General features: G+C 55.3%; 1 protein-coding gene across 1 annotated transcript in view; it reads right to left on the bottom strand.

Annotated features, from left to right (window-relative positions):
• The window catches only part of ARHGEF17 (Rho guanine nucleotide exchange factor 17), a 58,677-nt gene extending 36,806 nt beyond the window's left edge, over positions 1–21,871 (bottom strand). The window contains exon 1 of the mRNA XM_025459092.3: positions 18,647–21,871. Coding sequence (XP_025314877.3) covers positions 18,647–21,856 — 3,210 coding nt within the window. The 5' untranslated portion in view covers positions 21,857–21,871. The remainder of the gene's footprint in view (positions 1–18,646) is intronic.
• Between the last annotated feature and the right edge of the window lie 406 nt (positions 21,872–22,277).

Below are 22,277 nucleotides of genomic sequence, written 5' to 3' on the forward strand. Positions count from 1 at the left end.
TCCCTCCACTTCAGCCCAGCCTGAATGGGTACTGGACCTATAGCCATCCTCTGTGTCCCCGCCTTCAGAATGGCCCCTGCTTGCTGGCCACCACCTCCCTCACAGTCAGCCCTGGGGTCAGGGTGATATCCAGGGCCCCTTCAGCTATACTCTAGGTAGACTTTAGGCCCAGAGAAGGGATAGGACTTGTCCAATGTCACACAGCACAGATGAGTATTTGGGAATGCTATGCCACCAGCCCAGGCCCCCTCTCCAACTCCCCTCACATTATACTGGTGTTGCCCCAAGCCCTTCTCACCACCATTGACCTTCAATAGTTATAGCCTCTGGCCTTCATACCCACCCCCAGGATACTCTAGTTCTGGGAAAAAATAGAGTGGGAGCCATAACTCACACTACACACCAGGATAAATTCCAAATGGGTCAAAGCTTTAAATGTAAAACAAAACAAGAAAACATAAAACACCAGAAGAAAACTTGGGGAAACTGCTTTATAACCTTGGAGTGGGAAAGGCCTTTCTAACCGTGACTCCAAACATAGAAGCCATAAAATAATAGCTTGATAAATCAGACCACATAAAAACAAAATCTTCTGCATGGCAAAAGTATACCATAAACAAACTCAAAAATCAAGTGACAAACCCGGAAAAAATATCTACAACTCATAACCCAGACAATAATAAACTCCTTAATATTTGAAAGGTTCCTAGGCATTGATAAAACGAAAGGCCAAGAACCCAACAGAAAAAATGGGCAAAGGATACGAACAGTTCATTGAAAAGAGAATCCAAACGTCTCTCGGACATGTGGAAAGATGCTCAGTCTTACTCATTGTAAGATAATTGCAAATAAAAATACACTGAGATACCATTTCACCTCTCAGATTGGGAAAATATCTTACGTCCAACTTGGTGGGGCTACAGGGAAACAGGCTCCTTACGAAGGTGGTAGACCCCTCAGTAGAGCATCCAAATCAGAATCACATATACTTTACATCTTAGCAATTCGACTCCTAAGAAATTGCTCTAAACATATACCAGCCTCCCGTACAAAACAGCCTCGGAACAAGCTTGTTCACTGCAGCACTATTTGTAACAGCAAAAAGCTGAAAATAACCTAAACATCCTTTAATGTGTGGTTAAACACAGACTTGGTAATCAGTGTGATGGGACACCACACAGCACAAGAAAGAAGCTCTTAAAGCACTGATAAGCGAAGATCTTGGAAAAGATCTCACTGAGCAACCCCCTCCACAGTGGACAGCAGGGTGCCCCGGTCTGTGTGGAAAGGGGAGGAAAGATAGTGCATTTGTTGGTATTTGCACATAGAAGGATTCACAAGAATTCACAAGACCTAATAATGGGGTATCCTGGGTGGGGCAGGATAGGTGCTAGGCAGCTTAGTGGGAAGGAGACTTTTTACCCTTTTTGATTTTTCTTTTTCCCCTTTTTTATGCATTTGTTTTAGAGACAGTGTGCACAAACGAGAACAGGGGGAGGGAGAGAGAATCTCAAGCAGACTTCCCACTGAGCATGGAGACTGACACAGGGCTTGATCCCACAACCCTGAGATCATGGCCTGAGCTGAAGCCAAGAGTTGGCTGCTTAACCAGCCGAGCTGCCCAGGAGCCCCCGCTTTTTTATTTTTCTTAACCCCATAAGTATATATTCAAAATACTAAATACATACTTTGGATTTTTAAAAACTTCACCTCACAACCTGGTATCTGCTGCCTGCTTCAGGCTCCCGTCTCAGCCTTTGCAACCCTCTTCATCCTCCTTCTCATCCATCAAAGGCTTAGCTTGACTCTCTTCTTCAGGAACTGTCCCGTCTATACACTGACTTTCTGGGCTCCCTCAGCCTCTGGGGATCTCCACAGCAGCCCCTGATTAGTCCTGGGCACTGCCCTGTGTTGCCAGCCAACGCACAGAACCAAGTCCCAAGGGGGTTCCTGATGGATGAAAACCAGAAGAAAGGAGGAGGTTGCTCTGGGACCCTGAGTTGGGAGCTTTTGTCTGCTTTCTCCCTTCAGTTACCACTTGGCTTCTCTTGCACAATTCCAGTGCCATCTGTGGTCCCCTCCAGGATACTTTCCCTGAGCCAGAGAAGAAGCTCCTAGCCCTTTCTGCAGAGAACTATCAAATTCCTCCTTTATAGCCCCCATGCCTCCATGCCTCAGGTCGGGCAACCTTGGGGCTACGCTTTGACCCAGCCAAAGCTTGGAAATGAGTCCCCGGCCTGGATGAGGGACCTGGGGCTGGAACTCACTGGGCTACCCTGGAAGTCCTGCCTTTCTCTGGGCCATAGATAGCGACTACAAAGGGAGGTCAGCCACAGGCAACTTATAGCAGGGTGGGAATTTCTGCCAGTGAGACTCCAACAGGCCCCCAAGCCCATAGAATGCCACCCCACCTCTGCAAAGCCCCTTAGCTCTTTTCCTATGGTAGCTGCCTGGCGGGGGGAGGGGGGATGTTTTGAGCCTCCCTCAGGGAACTCAGCATATCCTCTCCCTCAAAGATGACTCTAGGCTATTCTTGGTGACCCCATTCACTTCTCTCCATCCTTGGGACCCCTCCTCAGCCAGTCCAGGTCACTACCCTCCCCTTCCAACTTTATGATTTCCCAGTGATCCCTTGTGGTCAGTGGTCCAGCCCAGCCAATGCAGGCATTATCACATTTAAGGTTGACAAAAACCCTATAATAAGTGTCATCATCATCATCATCCCAATTTTACAGGTGCATAAACTGAGGCACAGAGGGATTAAGTGCTTGCTCATGGTCATACAGCTAAGAGGAAGAGCAGGATTTGAACCTAAGTCATTTGGCTCCAACCTACTCTAACCATTATACCAATGCAGCTGGATGTAGTAGGATTGAGTGTGAGCACTCAGGCTGACCCCCAACACTCTGGGTGACCCAGCTCTTGCTGACACATAAGCATCAAGTCAAATCTCCCCACCTGTATCATACTCTGGCTGCATGATGCTCTGGCCATAGCCATTCCTCCAACCCAACACATTCTTACATACTAGGCCTCAGCATATGCCAGTCCCTGCAAGGTACATCATCCTGTCTTTATGTTTGGAGACTTCTGACTCAACCAATATTTCCGATGACCAAAGAAGTGGAAGTCTAAGCTGTGTGGCAGGCCAGGAAGGCTGGTGCCTGAGGTGGCAAAGCTTAGGTCTTAAAGAGCCTTGGACTTGCCAGGTTCAGAGCTCAGGTTTTCTCCTGCCAATATGTGTTCATACTTCCTTTCACTCTGAGCTCTGGGAGAGTCTTCCCAATTCTAACCTAAACCACCTCTCCTCAGTCAGTGATGGAGCTGGGCCAGACATCATGCCCATGCTGGGAGTATGGCTAGCTGCTAGCTCCTTCCTGCCTCCCTCTGAGCACCTACTGTACCTTCCCGGGCAGCAGCAGTCAGCATCAGGGTCTTCCCACCCTGAAAAGTCATCTTCCTAATTAAGTAGGGCTCAGCCCAGCTCTAAGGGCCCCTGGTAGGCGACATCATCTGCTCACTGGAACCCTAAGGTGGGGTGCTCCATCATCCTGACTCTTTCTGGAGACATAGCCCCAACAGGGTTTGTCCCTGCCCAGGGGTCCCACCTTGGCTGAACTTCTGAGCCTGTGAAGGAGCTGAAAGAGGCCTGTCCTGCTCTCACCCTCTCCACCAGGGCCCTTCTGCCCCAAACAGGGATTCTCTCCCTGAGTCCTAGGGGGCTTCATGGAAGTACATGGGGGGAGACAGGATCAACAGGGCAGGTATGTCCCCACTTTCACTTAAGTCAACAAGGTTCCACGCTGACCTGTTTTACATCAGTGTCAAGATTTCTCTAGAAGAAAGGGTTCCACTATTTTTAAGAGTTTGGAAATTACTGCCCTGGGGCCTTCCAGACTTCCCAGAACCCACCTGACTTCTCCAGAACCAGGGAGCTTTCTTTTTTCTTTTCTTTTCTTTTTTTTTAATATTTTATTTATTTATTTAAGAGAGAGACAGAGTGTGTGTGTGTGTGTGTGTGTGTGTGTGAAAGAGAGCATGAGCAGGGGGAAGAGGGAGAAGCAGGCTCCCCACTGAGCAGGAAGTGTCATGAGGGGCTCCATCCCAGGACCTTGGAATCATGACCTGAGCTGAAGGCAGACGGGCTGAGCCACCCAGGTGAGCTGAACCAGGGAGCTTTCGTGGCACCCCAGCCACACTGGGGCTTTTCCATCACAGGTCTCTACTTTCCTGGTTCTCTCTGATTGAAAGGCCTGGCCCCATTTCTTTTTTTTTTTTTTTTTTTTAAAGATTTTTTTTAATTTTTTGTGATAGTCACAGAGAGAGAGAGAGAGGCAGAGGGAGAAGCAGGCTCCATGCACCAGGAGCCCGATGTGGGACTCGATCCCGGGTCTCTAGGATCGCGCCCTGGGCCAAAGGCAGGCGCCAAACCGCTGCGCCACCCAGGGATCCCCCTGGCCCCATTTCTGCCAGTCAATCCTGCTTGTTCTTCAAGGCTCCAGCCATACGAGCGAGCCTCCTTCACCCTCACCCACTTTGGCCTCCTTCTGATCCCCAGTTCTCAGATGGGGCTCCCACCTTGTCCTGGGGCAGAAACCTCTGTTTGTCGTATAGCCCATGAACTAACCCTGCACAGAAGGTACCAGTGGGCGACAGCGGAGCTCAATTTTAAAGGTTACTCTCGGCACTCCAAACCCATTACCCAGGCTGATTCCAGAGTTAATTACTCAGGGCTAATTAGAAAAGCTAGGAGCAGCTGTGTAGGCAGCTCAGCTACCCCACCAGTGATGGTGAGCATCTGGGTCCTCCCCCTGGGAACGAGGTCCTGCTCCAGGCAGAAAGTGACCTGAGGCCCTCTCCCCATTCACCTGGCTCTAGCATCCACTGCACAACCCAGGCCCACACGTTGGGCACTTGGAGGTTTCAGTGCAGGGATCAGCTGCTCTGTCTGCATATCCCCAGATGGATAATGACTATTTAGAGTGTTTGTTAAGGTGACATCTGGCTGTTCCTATCTTTTCCAACTTTGCCGTCATCAAAGCTTGCTCCAGGGAAGGTGTGAGAGGTTCTCAGGCTGGGTCCTCACTTCTGATAACTGCACAGATGTCTCTGTGACTACATAAGTCTGCTGGGGATTGAAAAGAAATGTGTGTGTGTGTGTGTGTGTGTGTGTACATGCCTGCATGTTATGTACCTCAGGCTTTGCCACGCTGGGTTTATCCTATAGTCAACATACCCCATGACATGTGAATTGTTGGTGTGTGTAACTCCCTTCCAACCTGCCAGACTTCCAACCTTCCGGGTTTTGCCAAGACTCCTCTCTGCACTTCCACCCCCAGCTTGCGGCCCAACACTGGGGGTTTCTTTGCCAACCATGGCCCAGGTGGGCCACATGCAAGGTGGCCTGATGACTGAGGGGAGGAGGCCACAGTGCTGCCTGAGTTCCAAGAGTTAAATTCGTGGGACAGGGCTCAGGGCTAGGGGCCCAGAGGGAGACTGGGGGTGGTGGGGAGGCGGCCTGGGCTGGCTGCGGGTCCGGGCCTCTCTGGGCTCTTTGTCCAAATATGGAAGGTTTTTTTGTCTCCATTTGAGTCACGCCGCCGGCCATGGCCCAAGAGATCTGCTTTCCAGATACTGCAGGCGGGACGCGCCAGCGCTGCCTGGCCTGCCCTTACCCACCCCTCCTTCCCTTGCCTGTGGTTCATCTCAGCACCCTTCCAACATAGAGCTTTCTCTCAAGCAAGGAGCCCAGCACCCACTTCAGCTGTACTCCAGCACCAAGAGAAACATCCCTGGGCAATGGTAGGGGGAAATACTCATTCCCTCTGCCTGCCCATCACCACCTCTTGCACCTCAACGGCCCCTCATATTCAAGTGAGCCATTCAACTAGGATTTACTAAGCAGCCACTGTGTGCTAGTTCCTGGGACTGGGGCTGTGGACCACAAATCCAGTGGGTTTCCTATGTCCAAACAGGAATCCACTCTCTCCTCCCTCGTATCTCCTTGGTGATGGCACTACCACCCATCCAGGCAGTCCTGAAAGCCAGGAGCCTGAGTGATGTTTATAGATCCTGGGACTAGAGTGCCTGGATTTCAACTCCAATTCCCCACTTAGGTTCCCTAACCCAGGTGAACTACTTTATCATGCTTTTCCTCGGGCTCCTCATCCAGAAACAGGTATGACTACACCTCCCCACAACTGGTTGTGAGATTAAATGAGTGAATGCACGGAAAGTGCTTAGACCAGAGCCTGGCATACAGGGAGAGCTTGACAAGCTTTGCTATCACTACTTGTGAGGCCCCCACCCCTCACACCATATTCAGTTAAGCACTATGGGCCAGACCTCCTAAGACTTTCTGTCTACTTCCTCCTAGAAAGAGCTGGAACTGTGCTCTTCTCTTGACTTCTCTGCTACATTAGGACCAAATTCACCCCTGCAGCCTTAGAGTGAGGCCAGCCTAGGTTCTAATACCAACCCCCCCCCCCCTTCTGAGCTCTGCGATCTAAGCTTGGAACCTCACCTTCACTGGGCCTCAGTGTCTAGTTCCCACCCCACCCCCAATTGGTACTGGCTTGGGACAGTATCCTTTGCCCATCTGCCAGATCTCAACTGCCTGGGTACTCAGGCCTGTGATCTCCAGGACAGAGCCCACACAGGGCTGGACACGGGTGGTGGGAAGAGCTCCGAGTAGCCTGGGAACTCCCCAAGGACAGGGCCCAGCTCTCCTCCTCCTGCCTTCCCCACTCCCTCCACGTTATTTATTTAATAAATGTGTTTTGATGCCCTGTGTGCCAGGAACAGGAGGGCTTGGCAAGGGTGGAGCCACCTGACAAGAACCATGCACCAGGTCATGGGGTGAACCAGGGGCCCCATTCACATCTCCACACCTCAGGACCTTGAGGTCTCTCATACCCCTCCCCTGCTCCCACCCCACTCCCACCCCAGAGAGGGGCTGCAATCAGCTGCCAGTGGTTGGGGGGGTGGTTCCTGACACTCAGGCTAGGATGCCAAGGAGACACCTCCCTATACAAGGCCCTTTTCTGAAGGCCTGGTCCTGGCCACGAGCCTCTGTTTGGCTCTGCCAGAGGCAGGGAGATACAGGGAAATGAGACGGCCAGAAGGAGCGAGGCTGGGGGAGGAGGGCAAGGAGGACTGAGGAGGGAGAAGAAAGCACAGAGCCCCAGTGAGGGAAAGGCCTGGTGTGAGTGAGGAGACCAGAAGTGGAGGAGGAGGGGGCTATCCTAAGCCCAGGCCCTGGGTCCAGGTGAAGAGGCTCGACGGTCAGGATAAGGGCTTGCCTCACCCCCCTCCTCCTCCAGCTTCTCCTCCCCTTCTAGCCTTGGGGCCGGGCCCAGGACTATTTTTAGCCAGAGCTGAATTTAGCTGTTCCCTCGGAAATTCCTCACCCGCCCCAGGCAACGCCCCCGCTGGCCTTGGGGAGAAGCCTGAAAGCTCTGGTCCAGGAGGAGGAGAGAAGAGGACCGGGGTGCAGCAAGGAGCTGGAAGGAAACTTAGACAACCGATGAGGAAAGAGGCTCAGATCAGGCCCAAAATCTGAGTTACTCCTTCCCTACAGCCTGCCCTATTCTCCTCCAGGAAGGCCTCCAGGACTGCCACATAATGGCACTTGTCTTGGGGTCTATGGCACAAATATTACAAGGGTATTTTGTCTCTGACTATAGGACCCACTGCGAGCACTGCTAGCAAGATGGCCTGCCTGTCCACCTACCAGTCACTCTACTCCCAGATCCTAAGGGTCTGCACAAGTCCAGAACTTTCCTGGACTCTGCATATCTGGGATTCCCACTTCACAGATGGGGAGACTGAGGCTGAGTAACTCTTGGGTCACAGCTAGCAAAGGCAGCACAGGCCTGCTCCTTCCACACCCCCCATGCTCCCTACCCAGGTCCCTCCCAGAAGGAGTGGAATTGGGGGTATAGCCTGGAGCTCTGCTCTTCTCTGATGACCCCACTGAGAAGCAGGCACTTCTGCTAGAGCAGGAGGGACTAAAGTTAGACAGGAAGCATATGAGGCACAAAGGTAGGGATCTGAGCTTCCTCAGAGGCCCCTTCCCCTTTTAGAAATGCAGTGGAAGGGATGCCTGTGTGGCTCAGTGGTTGGGCATCTGCCTTCAGCTCAGGGCATGATCCCAGAGTCCTGGCATGGAGTCCCACATCAGGCTCTGTGCAGGGAGCCTGCTTCTCCCTCTGCCTGTGTCTCTGCCTCTTTCTCTGTGTCTCTCATGAAGAAAGAAAGAGAGAAAGAGAGAGAAAGAGAAAGAGAGGAAGGAAGGAAGGAAGGAAGGAAGGAAGGAAGGAAGGAAGGAAGGAAGGAAGGAAGGAAGGAAGGAAGGAAGGAAGGAAAAAATGAACATTCTGCCCTGAGGAAGGGGAATGACTCAGATGACCCTGCATTCTGTCCTAATGCCATACTGTTCAAGTGAAATAAGGGAGGTGGGTCCCACTCCCCTTGTTCTAGCTTCTGATAGGGACACGAGCCAAAATTTAAATTGTCAGACTTTACATCCAAATTATCTCCCTAGTAAGTCCTTTTTTCTCCATCCCTGCATCACCAGTACCCTTTAGCTCAGGCTTCTCCTTGCTTGCTTTCTCCAGTCAACAACCAGAGGATGTTTTCTAATGTGTCCATCTGGCACTGGCACTGTTCCTCCTCACCTTCTAACCTTCCGTGGCTCCTCACTGCCCACAGGACAAAGCTCAGGCCATTTAATTTGGCACTTTAGGCCTTCAACCTGGTTTCTGCACACAGCCTTTCCCTGTGTGCTCTGGTCAAACAGACACTTCTCTGCAGACATACATCAAAGCTTCATTTTCCTGCTTGGTTCAGTCCAATCCCCTCAAAGGCCAAGTGACCCATGCCATCTCCCCTCTCAGGAATTCCCCGTGGACCCTGATATGCAGCAGTCCACATGTGGGGCTGGAACAGCAGTGAGGAGCACAGGGCAGATTGCTGGGCCTAGGCCTTGGGCAAGACCCCTCCCCTTGCCAGGTCCTCAGTTTCCCCTCTGAAAAATGCCAGGGTAAGGGATGGTTAGAAGACACAGCTGGTTTCTAAAGATCTTTCCAGGTGGACCTCCTGGATTGAGGGCACTATCCCTTTTCTTCCTCCTCCTGCCTCCTGGGCTGCCAAGAAGTTGGACATCTCACCACCATGCTGCCCCATGCTGGGGAGACAGGGAGAGACAGAGGGGGTAAAGTGAGGAACCAGGAGTGAGACTTCAGTGACATAGGCAGCCAAAAAAGATGGAGTCAGTAGGATTTTTTTGGGGGAAGGGTCCTTTCCTGTCTTTCCATCTGTTCCCTTCCACATCTGCTCCTTGACCTCCAATGCCCTGTCCTGGGAAAGGACTGGATGTTTGTCTAAGGGGGCTCAGGGGGAGGGGTCTCAGCAGTCCCAGGAGGCCGGGCTGTGGGGCTGGCTGGCAGCCAGGACACCCCGCCTCCCTCCCTCCCTCCCTCCCTCCGGCGCCTCCCTCCCTCCTGCTCCGTGCTGCTCTGGGGCAGGGCCTGCTCACCCCCTGGGAACCAATAAACAGGAAACAGACACCAACCTGGCGCTAGCTCCCTCAGCCTGGCCCCCTCCAACGCAGTCCCCCTACTGGCCCAGGACCTGCCCCGCCTCTCCTTGGCCCCGGCATCTCAGAACCAAGAAGTAACCATCTCAAATGCACGAGCAGAATCAAGCTAAGAGGTATGGACTCCTGGAAAAAAACAGAATCCTTCTTCCTGAAACCACAAGATTCTACACTCTGAACTGGCAATCTCAAAAGTACATGCTCTTAAAGTAGCCACCGTTCTGAGAGCTTCTAAACCTGGGGTCCTGGGCTGATGGGGCAGGACACTGAGGCTCAAAGCGAAGATGAAATGACTTGTTAGTTTTCACCCAGCGAGTGACTTAGAGTCAGCTCTGAGATGAGAACCCTTATTGGTCTGACCCCAAAGCCCACCAGGCACACAGACCCTCAGACTCCCCAGCTTGGGGGGCCTGTGAACCCTGCTCCAGAGGCTGGTTCCAATGGGTCTGGGGCTTTGACCAGAGAGGGGTCTGGCTCTGCTCAGCCTCCCAGGTTGGGGCTGATGGTAACAAAGCAAGAGGGAGAGCTGGAGAGAAGAGCAAGGACTTGACTCCACCCAAATGCCCAGCCCTCTCCTCTGCCCACCTCTCATCTCCAAATACCCAGGCTACTGGGCCACCTACCCTACCCAGTCAGTACCCCAGCTGCCCTCCCATCCCAAGCTCTGTCCTCTGCCTTAAGCTGGAAAGAGATGCTGAGAATCTGAGCATCCTGGATTCAATGTTTATTAGAATCTTAGCATTCTAATGTCTCACCTCTCAATCATGATGGAAGGAACTAACACTTTTTGAGCATGTACCATGTGCCAAGCCCTCTTAGCATGATTCCATTTAATCTTTTTTTTAAAATAGATTTTATTTATTTATTCATGAAAGACACAGAGAGAGGGGCAGAGACATAGGCAGAGGGAGAAGCAGGCTCCCTGAGGGCTCCTCAGGGACATAGGCAGAGGGAGGAGCAGGCTCCCTCAGGGAGCCTGATGTGGGCCTCAATCCCAGGACCCCAGGATCATGACCTGAGCCAAAGGCAGATGCTCAACCACTGAGCCACCCCGGTGCCCAGATTCCATTTAATCTTAACAAAAATCCTTGGTGGAGTGAGGGGGCAATGCAGAGGAGTCTGTAAATGCTTGCCCTGGATCCCCAAGCCAGCCTCAGGGGAGAAAAGATCTGGGCCATGCTTGTTCCCTCCACATGCCACCTCCTGGGAAGTGTCTCGGCCTCTCAGGGCATGAAAGACCTGACAGGTCCTCTGATCCAACAGCATCAGAGGCACCAATCCCCAGCATGGTGCTCCTGGTGCATGCTGCTAGGGAGCTCTTCCCCATCTGCCCCTGAGCTCTCTAGGGTAGCCCAACAGAGATGTAATTCCCACTCCCTCCTAGACCCTCACCTTAGTCCTGGCTCTGAAGTCCACAGCCAATGGCCCTTTCTAGAAGCTGCTTCATCCCAATTTTTAGTCAGCAAGCTCAGGGCCAGCCACCTTAAAAGCCAAGCCCATCCATAAGAGACCCATTGGCACTCTGGTCCCTCTGCTGCTAGGCCAGTGCTCAGCCACCTGCTGGACCCCACCCACCTCAGGGGACTGGGACTCTTGTTGAAAAGCACTGGCAGGCAGGGACAGTGTGCAGGCTTTCCCTGTGCATCCCCACTGCCCATTAGGGGGCTCAACAACTGATTGCTGAATGAATGAATGAATGAATGAATGAATGACAAATGACCATAGAAAGAAACAAATGCAGCAGGCCTATGTTAACTGGCCATGCCTTGTGCCCAGCACCTCCCAGGGACGCTGGATCTTGAGAGCTGACAGCCTGTGAATACCTGTGGTGGGCAGAACAATGGCTCCCAAAGATGTCCACATCCTGATCCCTGGAACCTGTGAATGTCACCTTCCATGGCACAAGGGACTTTGCAGATGTGAGAAAGGATTTTCAGAGGAGGAAATGATCCTGGATGATCTTGGCCTGAAGTAATCACCCAGGTCCTTACAAAAGGGAGGCAGGATGTACAGGGTGAGAGAAATATTTGAAGGTGTGATGCTGCTGGCTTTGAAGATGGAGGAAGGGGGCACAAAGCAAGAAGTGCCAGCAGATGCCATAAGCTGTAAAAGGCAAGCAAACAGGTTTTCCCCCTAAAGTTTTCAGAAGAAACACAGCCCTATTAGCACCTTAATTTTTTTGCCCAGTGAAACCCTTTTCTTCTGACCTCTGGAACTGTAAGATAATATTTGCATTGTTTTAAGTCCTACACGTGCAGTAATTTGCCACAGCAGCAAAAGGAAATGAATAGGCCACCCAGCTGCTGGCCTAGACTAGAATCAACTCATGTCCCTCTGACCTCGCTCTGCCGGTTCAGACTGCCCCTCAGTCTCTCCCTGCCTTGGGAGAGTCTCAGAGCCCCGTGACGGCCCCATGCCCTGGACAAAGTTTAAAAATCCTGGCAGCAACAGCATCACCACTTCTGAGGCTAGGCCCCATACTAAGCCTCACAGCTGCCGCAAGTGCGGGGAGAGGCCTCATCTGTGTGTGCGTGGTGGAGGCTAGAAAAGCAGCTGGTTGGCAAGAAAGAGGCCTGGGGCGGGGGGCAGGCCGGGTGGGGTGCAGCCCACTCAGCCTCAGTCTCCTCAGCAGCCTAATGGGGCCATGAGTCTCCACCTGCCAGTTCTTCAGTCTACAAACTGGGGCCTACTCAGGAAAGCCATTGCCTCTCCCAGCAGCCCTGGGCGGAGTGTTTCTCCTGGTGTCTAAGAGCATCGAGAAATCTGTGGCTCTGAGGGAAAGGGGTTTACCGAAGACCACACACCAGGAAAATGGGAGGCTAAGGTTGGAACCCATCTCCTGACTCCTAGGGCAGATCTCCAGGTGCTACACCAAGTCATCCCTGGTGGCCCTGGCTACTGGAGTGGGTGGTTGTGGAGTTCACCCTACCCTGGCTGGGGCCCCAGGCCCCCGGATGTCATAGGATGGGGCTTGCTCACGGCCCAGGGCTGGGCAGCCTGGCAGTTTTTCTCTGCCTTGGTCCATGCCTGGAATGCCCCAGAGGCTTGGGGTGGCAGTGGGTGGAGGGGATCAACTGCAATGGTGGGGACATGGGCTCCAATAGACTCCTGCTTCCCAAGGGACCCAGAGCCCCCGTTTTAGGGCCTGCCAGCAAGGCGCCAGGCTGCCTGGGCACATTTCCCAATAAGTACGCCAGGGCTTCAAGCCTTTCTGGGAAACATGGGCTCCCCCTTCCCCCACCCTACCACCACCAATCCAGCCAACTCTGCTCAGTGAGAACTCTGTGGGGCCAGTGTATGGCCTGGGTGGCAGGACACCTGGGGCCAAATCCCATACTTGAGCCACAGGGCATTGGGCAAACCTCCATCTAATCTGGACCTGTGTCTTCATCCATATATTGGGACCATGGCAATGCCCACCTAGCTGGAGGACCAGATGGGAGGGACAGAGGTACCTTAGGGTGGCATGAGCTCCGTGTCCCAGGAGATATGCAGGCTGGAGCTGACGGGTCTCATGGTGGGTGTAGAGGAGACACCAGTGGGCCATGGCTCCATCGCTATCCTCACTAAGGCCCTATGGTGGTTCCACCCTCCTTCTCTTAGAGCAAAGACAGTATAGGACCACAGGGGGCAGTCAGTGTATCCTCTTGCCCCATTATACCCTGGGGACTTTATCAACTCCTCCCCAGCCCCCATCAACCCCTCACACACTGCCCAGCTCCGAGAGCCCAGCTATGAGAGCTGCAGTGCTGTGTTCACCTTGAATGCTGGGGTCCCAGTCCTCACAAAACCCTCTGGGTTGCAGCAGAAAGCCACTACTCCACCTCTGTCCCAACCTAAGCCACCATCAGCTCTCCCCCAGATTATTCCAGTGGCTTCCTTACTGGCATCCCTGCTTCCACCATGGGCCCCTGCAATCTCCCCTGCCAGAGCAGCTACAGCACACCTAGGAAAGTCTAAGTCAGATCAGGTCACTGCTCTACGCAGAACCTTCCGAAAGTGCCTACCCCATCTCACTTCAAGTAAATGCTGAAGTCCTCCTATGGGTCTCTGAGATTTGCCTCCACCCTGATCCACTCCCACCCTCCCTTACATCTCTGACCTCATTCCTACCATGCTCCATCCACACAGTCCTCTGGATAATTTCTCAAACACACTCTACCTCGGGGCTTTTACTGTTGCTTTTCTTCTCTGCCCCGAGAATGTCCTTTCCCCGAGACCCAGACCTCCCCGAGACCCAGACCGAGACCCAGACCGCTACCTGGTTTGCTCGCTCACTTGCTCCAGGCCTATCCCCTCCCTGTCATTCTCTACTCCCTTAACCTGCTTTCTTTCGCTCCCTAGCGCCTACCTCTCCCTGACACATAATAGATCCATTTACACACAGGTCTCCTCACTAGTCTGAAAACTCCATGAGGTTAGATCTTTGTTTTGTTTGTTACCGTATCCCCAGGACCTGGGAGAGTGCCTGGAGTGTCTAGGAGCCCAGGAGGTATTTGTTAAATGGATGAATGCATTGCTCTATCAAGGGTCACCCAAGTCTCTGATAGAAACTCCTACCACACACAACCTGCCATGTCTTTCCTACTTCCTAGCCTTTGTTCATGTAATGCCTTCCTCCTAGAACCCCTCCCTCTCTTCTCTGGCTATACAGAGGGTGCCTCTAAACCTATGCAGGGCAGCATGTGTAGCCTCAGATCACAGATGAGGGGAAGGAAGCAGGAGAGGCAAATCTCTACACTGGGAGAGTGCTGGGGACAGGATTAGCAGCAGCCTAGAGCATCCCAAACCCAGTTGGTCCCAGAAATGTACGGCTGAAAAATGTCAGAGTCAACTCTGGTCCATCCCCTAATGCTTCTGTGCCTGGGGGGTTGGGGGGGGCGTTCCTGGACTGTACTCCTTCCAATAGTCCAGAGGAGCCCTTAGGAAGGAGTAGGGAGGCAGGGAATAAACAAAAGAAAGGGACAGCCCTCTGCCTGTCCTCCCCATCCCACCCTCCTACCGGGTGACAAGATGTTTAATTATAGATATTTGGTATCGCTCAGAACTCCAAATGTCCTAATTGCCTCCCCTCCCAGAACCAGTTTCCATGGAAAAATCACAGCAAAGAGCCAAGTAAGGAAAGGAGAGAACCCCTGCCCCCATGAGTTCCCTGCCAAGGGGACACAGAGAGAAGAAAGGTGAGGAAGAGCTACAGTCCAGGCCTTCCTCAGCAAGGCAGGGAGCTGCCTGGGCAAGCTGCCGGGCAGGGGGTGGGCATGTCTGCTGGGGCAGGGGCAGAGGCTGGTGCTTGGGCTTGGCTGTGCCTTGCCTTGCTGTGTGACCTTAGACCCAGCATTCTCCTTTCTGAGTCTCAAAGTCCTTTCCACCCTACCCTCAGGTCCCAGTGAACTAACTAACCACCAGGAAGGTGTTCAAGCTGTGAGGGGTAAGTATACAGGTGACACCTCCTCGGCTCCCCCTTGACCCTGTCCCGCTTACTTAGATGGCAGGTCAATCCCAAGAAACAAAGATCCCTTGGGCTCCTTCACCTCTAAGACACTGACATTCTAGGACTCAGTGGGAATCTACCAGCCAGCAATTCTAAGAATCCAGCCCTGGAAGATTCTCACAGCTTTCACATTTGAAGAATGAAACATTCAGAGTGTCTGGCAACAGTAGATATTTAATAAATATTAGCCACTGTTACTACTATTCCAGTATGCTAAAATTCTGAGTCGATCCATCTATGATTCTGAGACACAAGTCATTTCCTGTTTCTGGGCTAGATCCTGTACTTTATGGGGATCCCTGGGTGGCTCAGCGATTTAGCGCCTGCCTTTGGCCCAGGGCGTGATCCTGGGGCCCCGGGATCGAGTCCCACATCGGGCTCCCTGCATGGAGCCTGCTTCTCCCTCTGCCTGTGTCTCTGCTCCTCTCTCTCTCTTTCTAGTTCTATCATGAATAAATAAATAAAAATCTTAAAAAAAAAAAAAAGAAAGATTCTGTACTTTAAGGCCGGGGTAGGGGAAGCCCTGGAAAGAAGAGTTTGATCATCCAGGCTATTGTGGGTCTAAGTGCAAATGACAAGGGGCATGGCAGGGGCAGGACATGGAGGCTCTAACAGCTCTGCTGCTCCCAGAGGAAACACAAGCAGGTGTTCAGAGAATAAAATGACCACAAGTTACTCCTCATTCCCTGGGCTCCTAGGTTCTCACAGCTGTTGCACAAGCTGCCTTTCTCTTCCAGCAACACTCCAAACTTCCTGTTTCTCTTGACCACTCTGCAGGCTGTCCTCCCTCAGAGCTTCAAAGACCAGGATGTTTGACATCCCACTGTACAGATGGGGAAATCGAGGCCCAAGATGACTCTGTCCAGGTCTCAGAGCGAGTCAGAGGTTGAGCCAGGCCCAGTACCCAGGCCACCTTCTCACAATGGGGATACACCATGCAGAGGGCAAATACAGATTCTGGGCTGGGGGAGACCTGAGTTTGAGGGACTCCCCAAAGCCTGGGGTCAGGGGTCATTTCTGCCCCACCAGGGCCTCTCCTGTGAGTCCCTTGCTGGGTTCAGCCTGGTTTCTGCCTCATCAGCAAAGTGTGAAAGCCTCTTCTCTTCCCTTCTTATTCTGGAGCTCACACCATACCATCTCCACCCACAGCCCAGGGAGCGTGACTGGAGCCCCAGGCCCGAAACAAGGGAACATTGTCTCTTCCATGGAGGCCATAAGGAGGGGGTGAACAGCTGCTCCCCATCTTCCTGATCTTCCTGGAGGCAGAAGGAAGGGGGTAGCAGAAGGGACTTGGGCTAGCAGATGGGAGAACTTCCAGGCTTTCTGAGGGTATTGGGGAGTTAGGGGATAGGTGAGCCAATTCAAGTCCACCAAGATACTGAGGCTCAGAGTGCTCAGCCCTGTGCTCAGGAACCAGTAGGGGACAGGGACGAGGGGCCAAGGCTGGTCACTGAGAAGCAGCTGGGGCAGTGGAGCCTGTTTTTTCCCTCTCTCCTGCCCCCAGGGAGGGAGGGAGTGATTGCACCACCCACTCACCCTACAAGAGCCTGCCAGACAGAAACCATTACCCCATTTTACAGAAGGGGAAAGTGAGGTATAGAGCAGGGATGTGATGGATCCTAGGCCACACAGGGATCTGGATGGATCCTGCTCTTAAATCCTGCTGTTCCAAATATAGATTTATTGGTTCTTTCCTCTATGAGGCAAGAGAGAACATCAAGTTGGGCCTAGAAAGGTGGGAGGACTAGAGTGGACTAAGCTTGAGACTGGAGAGAGGCTCCGTAGAGGACAGGGAGAAACCTGTATTATGGGTAGATATGCCCCCACCTCATAGCCCTTTGGGGGTAGCAGGAGCTAAGCTTCTCCCTGAAGTTGGATGGGACAGGGGGATAATATGAAGAGCAGGAGACCAAAAGCCACTTCTGCAAAAACTCCCACCTCCTCTCTGGGTCTCAATGCTGCCTCTTAGGAGCACACACACACCCCCTGCCCCCACCCCCCCCCCCCCCCCCCCGCCAGTTTCCCTGAGTCCCTTGATTCATTCCTGCCTTCTTCCCTAATTTAGCCTTCAAGGCTCCCCAGGAGATAATTATATGGGGAAGATAGTTGGGGAGGGGGCCCCTGGCAGGAGCTCCCCTTGCTCTTGGCCTCCCCCCCTCCCCCCCGCTGTGTTCCAAAGACAACTGGCACTGGAGTTAGGGGCATCTGAGCTGTCCTCTCAGGCTCTCAGAAGGAAGGACAGGTCCAACATTTCCCCTCTCTCCACTCCCTGCCTCCTGGCTCTCTCTGTGGCCTCTGTGAGAGACACCAGAGCCAGGACTAGGGGGAAACAGAGACAAGGAAAGAGAAACAAAGAAAGAGTTCAGAGGGGCCGTGAGAGTGCTGGGAACTGGGAGTGACCAAATTAGTCCAGGGTTTAGGGTTTCCAGACACTTCACACAGGCAGGGAACACAGTGGGAGTGCAGGCCTACGTTGAAATAAGCCTGAGCCATCTCCATACTAGGCCTGTAACCCAAAACCTAGAATCTAGCTTCCAATTCAGATGCCAAGGCATCATGGCACCTAGAACCTACCCGAACCCACAGCCCAAACTCCAGGGACATCTGAAGGCAGAAGGGGGTGGTGCTCAGGAAGATTGAGTCCCCAGGGCTTGGGGTCTGGCAGAGGAAGGGGGGAGGCATTTCAGAGTCATCAGGAAGGGGGTAGGGTGAGAAAGATGAAAACTGGCAGGATGGGGGACCGGTGCCCCACCCTGCTCCACAGAAGCAGCCCCCCCAACCGCTGAGCTTTGGAGGCCTCTTCTCTGTCCCTGCTCTCCCCTACAAGCCCCCGTTCTAATTAGAAGAGGTGCTGGCAGACCTCAAGAATCAAGAGTGCTTCAACTCCAACTGGGAACTCCCAAATCTGTGCAGCACCAGCTGGATGGAGCCATAGGTACCTTGTCCACAACCCCCTGCTTTTAAAGATTGGGAGGTTGAGGCACGGGGAAAGGCCAGGGCCACCAGAGTACTCCATGGGGTCTTTGCTGCTCCTCCATAAAGTAATGCCTGTAACCTCTCCGAGTCTCCCAGGCTCAGGGACAAACCCACATTTTGATCTGCCATAGGAAAGCCACATGAGGAAGTACAAACCTATGTCACCTGTGGGCTGCAGGCCCTAACATCCTGTGAGGGTCTGGCCAATAGGGCAGCTCACCTTAAGGAAGACCTTCACGCCTCCTTGTGTATTTATACAAAAGAACCAGATAGAAATCTCTAAAACCAGTCCCTGAGAAACAGCTAAAGGACTAGATAGAGCCTTTTGTAATTATCATCCAGAATACCTCAAAGCAGGCAAGAACCTTTGGCATTGGCACCATCAGCCTTTGGGCCCTGAGTCATTAACGGGAACCCTGTGTCATTAACACTCTTAAAACCACCTGGGCTTCCAGAACCAGAAAAGCACCCTCAGATCTGGGCACCTACCCAATGAGCACACTCAAAAGGCTCCTCTGGAAGTCAGCGCTCCTGGCCCTTCTCTGCACCACCACCCCCAGAACCCCCCAAAAAGCACTCACCACCTGTGGCTTGCTGCAGCACTTGCTGGCCTGGGCAGGCTCATCTGGAGCCCGGGCTGTCTCGGGGGGCTTGGCCTCAGCAGAGGGCAGTGCAACAGGAGTCAAGCAGGGCATATCCACTGGTACTGGGGCAGGAACCTCGCCAGAGTGGAGGGTCAGCATATACTGCTTAGTGACATCCTCGAGTGATGGGGCCTGCAGTGTGGAGTGGGCTCTGGCAGGGAAGCCCACAGGCTCTGGCACAGCCACGGGGGGGCCAATGGAAGTTGGTGGCTCAGGCACCACAATAGGTGTGAAGGTGGCGGGCACACTCGCGTGGCGAACGTGTTTGGAGGATGGTCGGGCCCGAGACAGGCTGCTAGTCTGGTCCTCATCGGCTTCCTCTCTCTGTAGTTCCTGATGACTGCTCCGGGCTGGGCGCTTCTTGGAACCCCGTCGGATGAGCCGTGGGGACAGGACATCAGCCAGTTTCGGGTCAAGGTGGAAGTCACGGTGGGCAGTGGAGGAGGCGGCTCGGGTCTTGGGTAGGGCCCTCTCAGACTGTGCCCGGCCCCTCGCAGCACTGGGCTCTTCTGGTTCTGCCCGCCGCTCTGCAAGAATGGGCTCACTGCTAGATGGAGGCAGCATGGGCTCGACTTCTCGGATGGGCTCCCCACCAGGGCCTTCAAATCCAGGCCCAGCCAGCTCCCCACGACGGCTGGGATCACTCAGAGATTTCTTCTTGGGGGCTTTGCCAGCAACCCTGTCGTCCACCACGCGCCCCAAAGCTCCAGGCCCCTGAACAATACTCTGAATAACCTCCTGGTAACCCTTGCTCTCTTCACTGCCCACTGACCAGTCACTGTGGCCACTGGTCAAGCCCTCATCCACAGCTGGGGCCACTGGAAGCCCTGCCTTGGGGCTCAGCGAGCCTAAAAGGTTGCTATCCACGGAGAACCCAGAGGGCTCCTCAGAGGTGGCGGCCCGGTGGCGCTGTGGAATTGGGTCACTCAGAGACCGGTAGGCCTCACCCGCCTCCCCATTGCTCAATTCAGTCCCACCAGGGCCTGAAGGAGGGACTTTGCGTCTCCGTCGGAGGGCACCTGGTGTGGGAGGGGTGTCAGGGGACACCAGGGCCCATCCTCCCAGACTATCTTCTGCCCCAGGGCCATGGTGGTTGGTCTGGGCTGAGGATGAGGAAAGGGGTCGCCACACCCCTGTGGTACCCAGGCTGCAAAAGGCTGAAACCAGAGGCTCAGGGTCTGCCCCAATGCCCTCATCTGTCAGGCTAGACTCAGGGCCAGAGAGCTCCTCCTGGGACCGCTGCCCTTGGGTCACGTCTCCCGCCCAGTCAGGGCTTCCAGGGGGCACATCACTGCCGTCATCCTGCTGGGCACCCATTCGCTGGATCTTCTCAAACACCTGACGGGCCTCCTGTACATACTGATCCTGGACAACGAGGGGCAGTGGGTCCTCCTCGGCACTGGGGCCTGCCAGCAGGAGCTCAGAGGAGCTGGGCTTCAGGGTACTGGTGCGGCATAGGCGTCGGGCCATGGGCTTCTCAGAGCAAGTAAAAGACTTTGCCCTCCGCAGGGTGGCCGTCAAGTCTTTGAGTGTGGGGCGGGTGCCAGGTGATGCGGGAGCTGGAGCAGGCACAGGTCCAAGTTGTGCCCCAGGGCCACCTGCTGATGGTGAGTCTCTGCCATCTAAGGGGCTGCTCCCAAGGTCACTGGGGCGCCCACTGGGCTTTCGGACTCGCAGCTCTGAGAGATCTGAGCGGAGGAAACTGAGCAGTGTCAGGGTCTCCGAGGCAATATCTGGATTCGACAGGGACTTGCGCTGCCGGCTCTGGTCCAACTCCAGTCCTCCATCTCTCAATGCCCTTGTGGTGCCCACAGCCCCCTTGGTGCGGAGTCGAGGCTGGGGCCTTAGGAGAAGCCCTTCTCCAGCTCCAAAGCTAGGGGAGCGATACATGCCCCAGCCCCCAGAACCCCGACTAGCCCATGGGTCTTCATCCTTGAGGGTCTCTGTGCTGGAATAACGGCTGCTGCCACGGGAGCCTGCCGGACTGGCTAGGTATGCAGGAAAGCTCACCTTGGCCACACGGAAAGCTGCCCCCCCAGAGTCAGACATGGGCCGGAGTCCCTCCTGAGGACCTGGTACACCGGGAGGTGAGCCAGTACCCCACTCCGGGGGTCCTTCCTCACTAGGAGACTTGGGGGGCTCCGGACTCCTGGCTCCCCCTGCTGAGTCCATGCTGCCCAGATTTAACCCATAACTGTCTGGCCTACAGTTCTTATCCGAGAGGGAGCTTCCAGGCCTGGGTCCCGGCCTCCCTCCCCAGCGGTGGCCGCCCTCACCGTCTCGGTCCTCGTCACTGCCCGAGGAGTGGCCTCCGTGGTAGGCCGGACTCTGAGCCCCGGGCGGCGGCGGCGGCGGGCCCTCCTCTTCCTCCTCGCTGGAGCTGGCAGCCCGGCCGCGGCTGACAGGATAGGAGGAGGCGATGGAGGAGGAGCAGGAGCAGGAGGCCCGGGCCCCGGCCCCGGCCTGCGGTTGGGAGAAGCTATGCCAAGAATGTAAACCATCCGCCGGACGCTGCGCCCGCTCCTGCTGCTGCTGCTGCTGCTGCTGCTGCCGCCGCCTCCTCCCCTCGGTCCCCGGGCCGGGCAGCGGCCGCGCGGAACGCAGGCCCGCCAGGGGGAAGCACGTCCGAGGAGGTGGCGTCGGTGGCTGCCGGGGTTCGCGAGCCGGGGGCTCCCACCCTGCGCCGTCGGGGCTGGGCGTCCCCGAGGCCTCAGAGTCGGCGCTGGGCCGCCTGGAGCCCGGGCCCCCAAAGAGCTTGCGCATCTCGGTGACGCTGGGCCAGGCCCCGCGCGCGGCGCCCTCCGCCGCTTCTTCCGCGGCCCCGGGGGAGACGCCCCCGTCTCGGGCCCCGGCGTGGTCGTCGTCCGGGCGCGGCGCGTCGAAGCGCCGGGAGAGCTGGCGCACCGACGGCGAGAGGCTGCGGAGCGGGCGCGGCTGCGCGGGGGCGGCCGGGGGCCCCGACGCCAGTTTGGACACGCGCCGGGAGGGCTGGCCCGGGACCGACGCGGCCGGCCGGCACGAGGCGCGGCGCCGCAGCCCGGGGGTGTCCGAGGCCGCCTCCTTCGGCCCGGGCCCGCCGCTCCAGCGTTCCAGCAGCTTGAACGAGACGCTGCGATGGAGCGGGGAGCGGGGCGCCCCGTCCGCCATGGTGCAGCGCTCACCCCGGGGGGGCCGGCCTCGGGGAGCCGCGGCCAACCCCCCCTGCGCGCCCCCGCCCCCGCCCCGGAGGAGCGCAGCAGCCGGGTTCCGAAGGCCTGGCTTCCGCAGCTGCAGTGAAGGGGTTTGCGGGGAGAGGACGCAGACTCCGAGCAGAGGTTTACCGGCCGCGGCTCAAGTTTCCGAGGCCGCGGGCCGCATCCGCTCCATCCAGCGCCGGCCCTCCCGCCTCAGCGCCGACCCCCGGGACCGGCCCCCTCCTCGGCGGGTGCGGCTCGGAGCATCGCGGCCCGGCCCGGCCCGGCCCGGGCAGGATCCCAGGGCTCCGCTCCTCGGCTCGGTGCCCGCCAGCCGGCCCGCCTGCCTCCCCTCGCGCTCCCGCTCCCGCTCCGGCTCCCGCTCCCGCTCCCGC

The sequence above is a fragment of the Canis lupus genome, chromosome 21, assembly GCF_003254725.2.
Source record: "Canis lupus dingo isolate Sandy chromosome 21, ASM325472v2, whole genome shotgun sequence".
Lineage (NCBI taxonomy): Eukaryota > Metazoa > Chordata > Mammalia > Carnivora > Canidae > Canis > Canis lupus.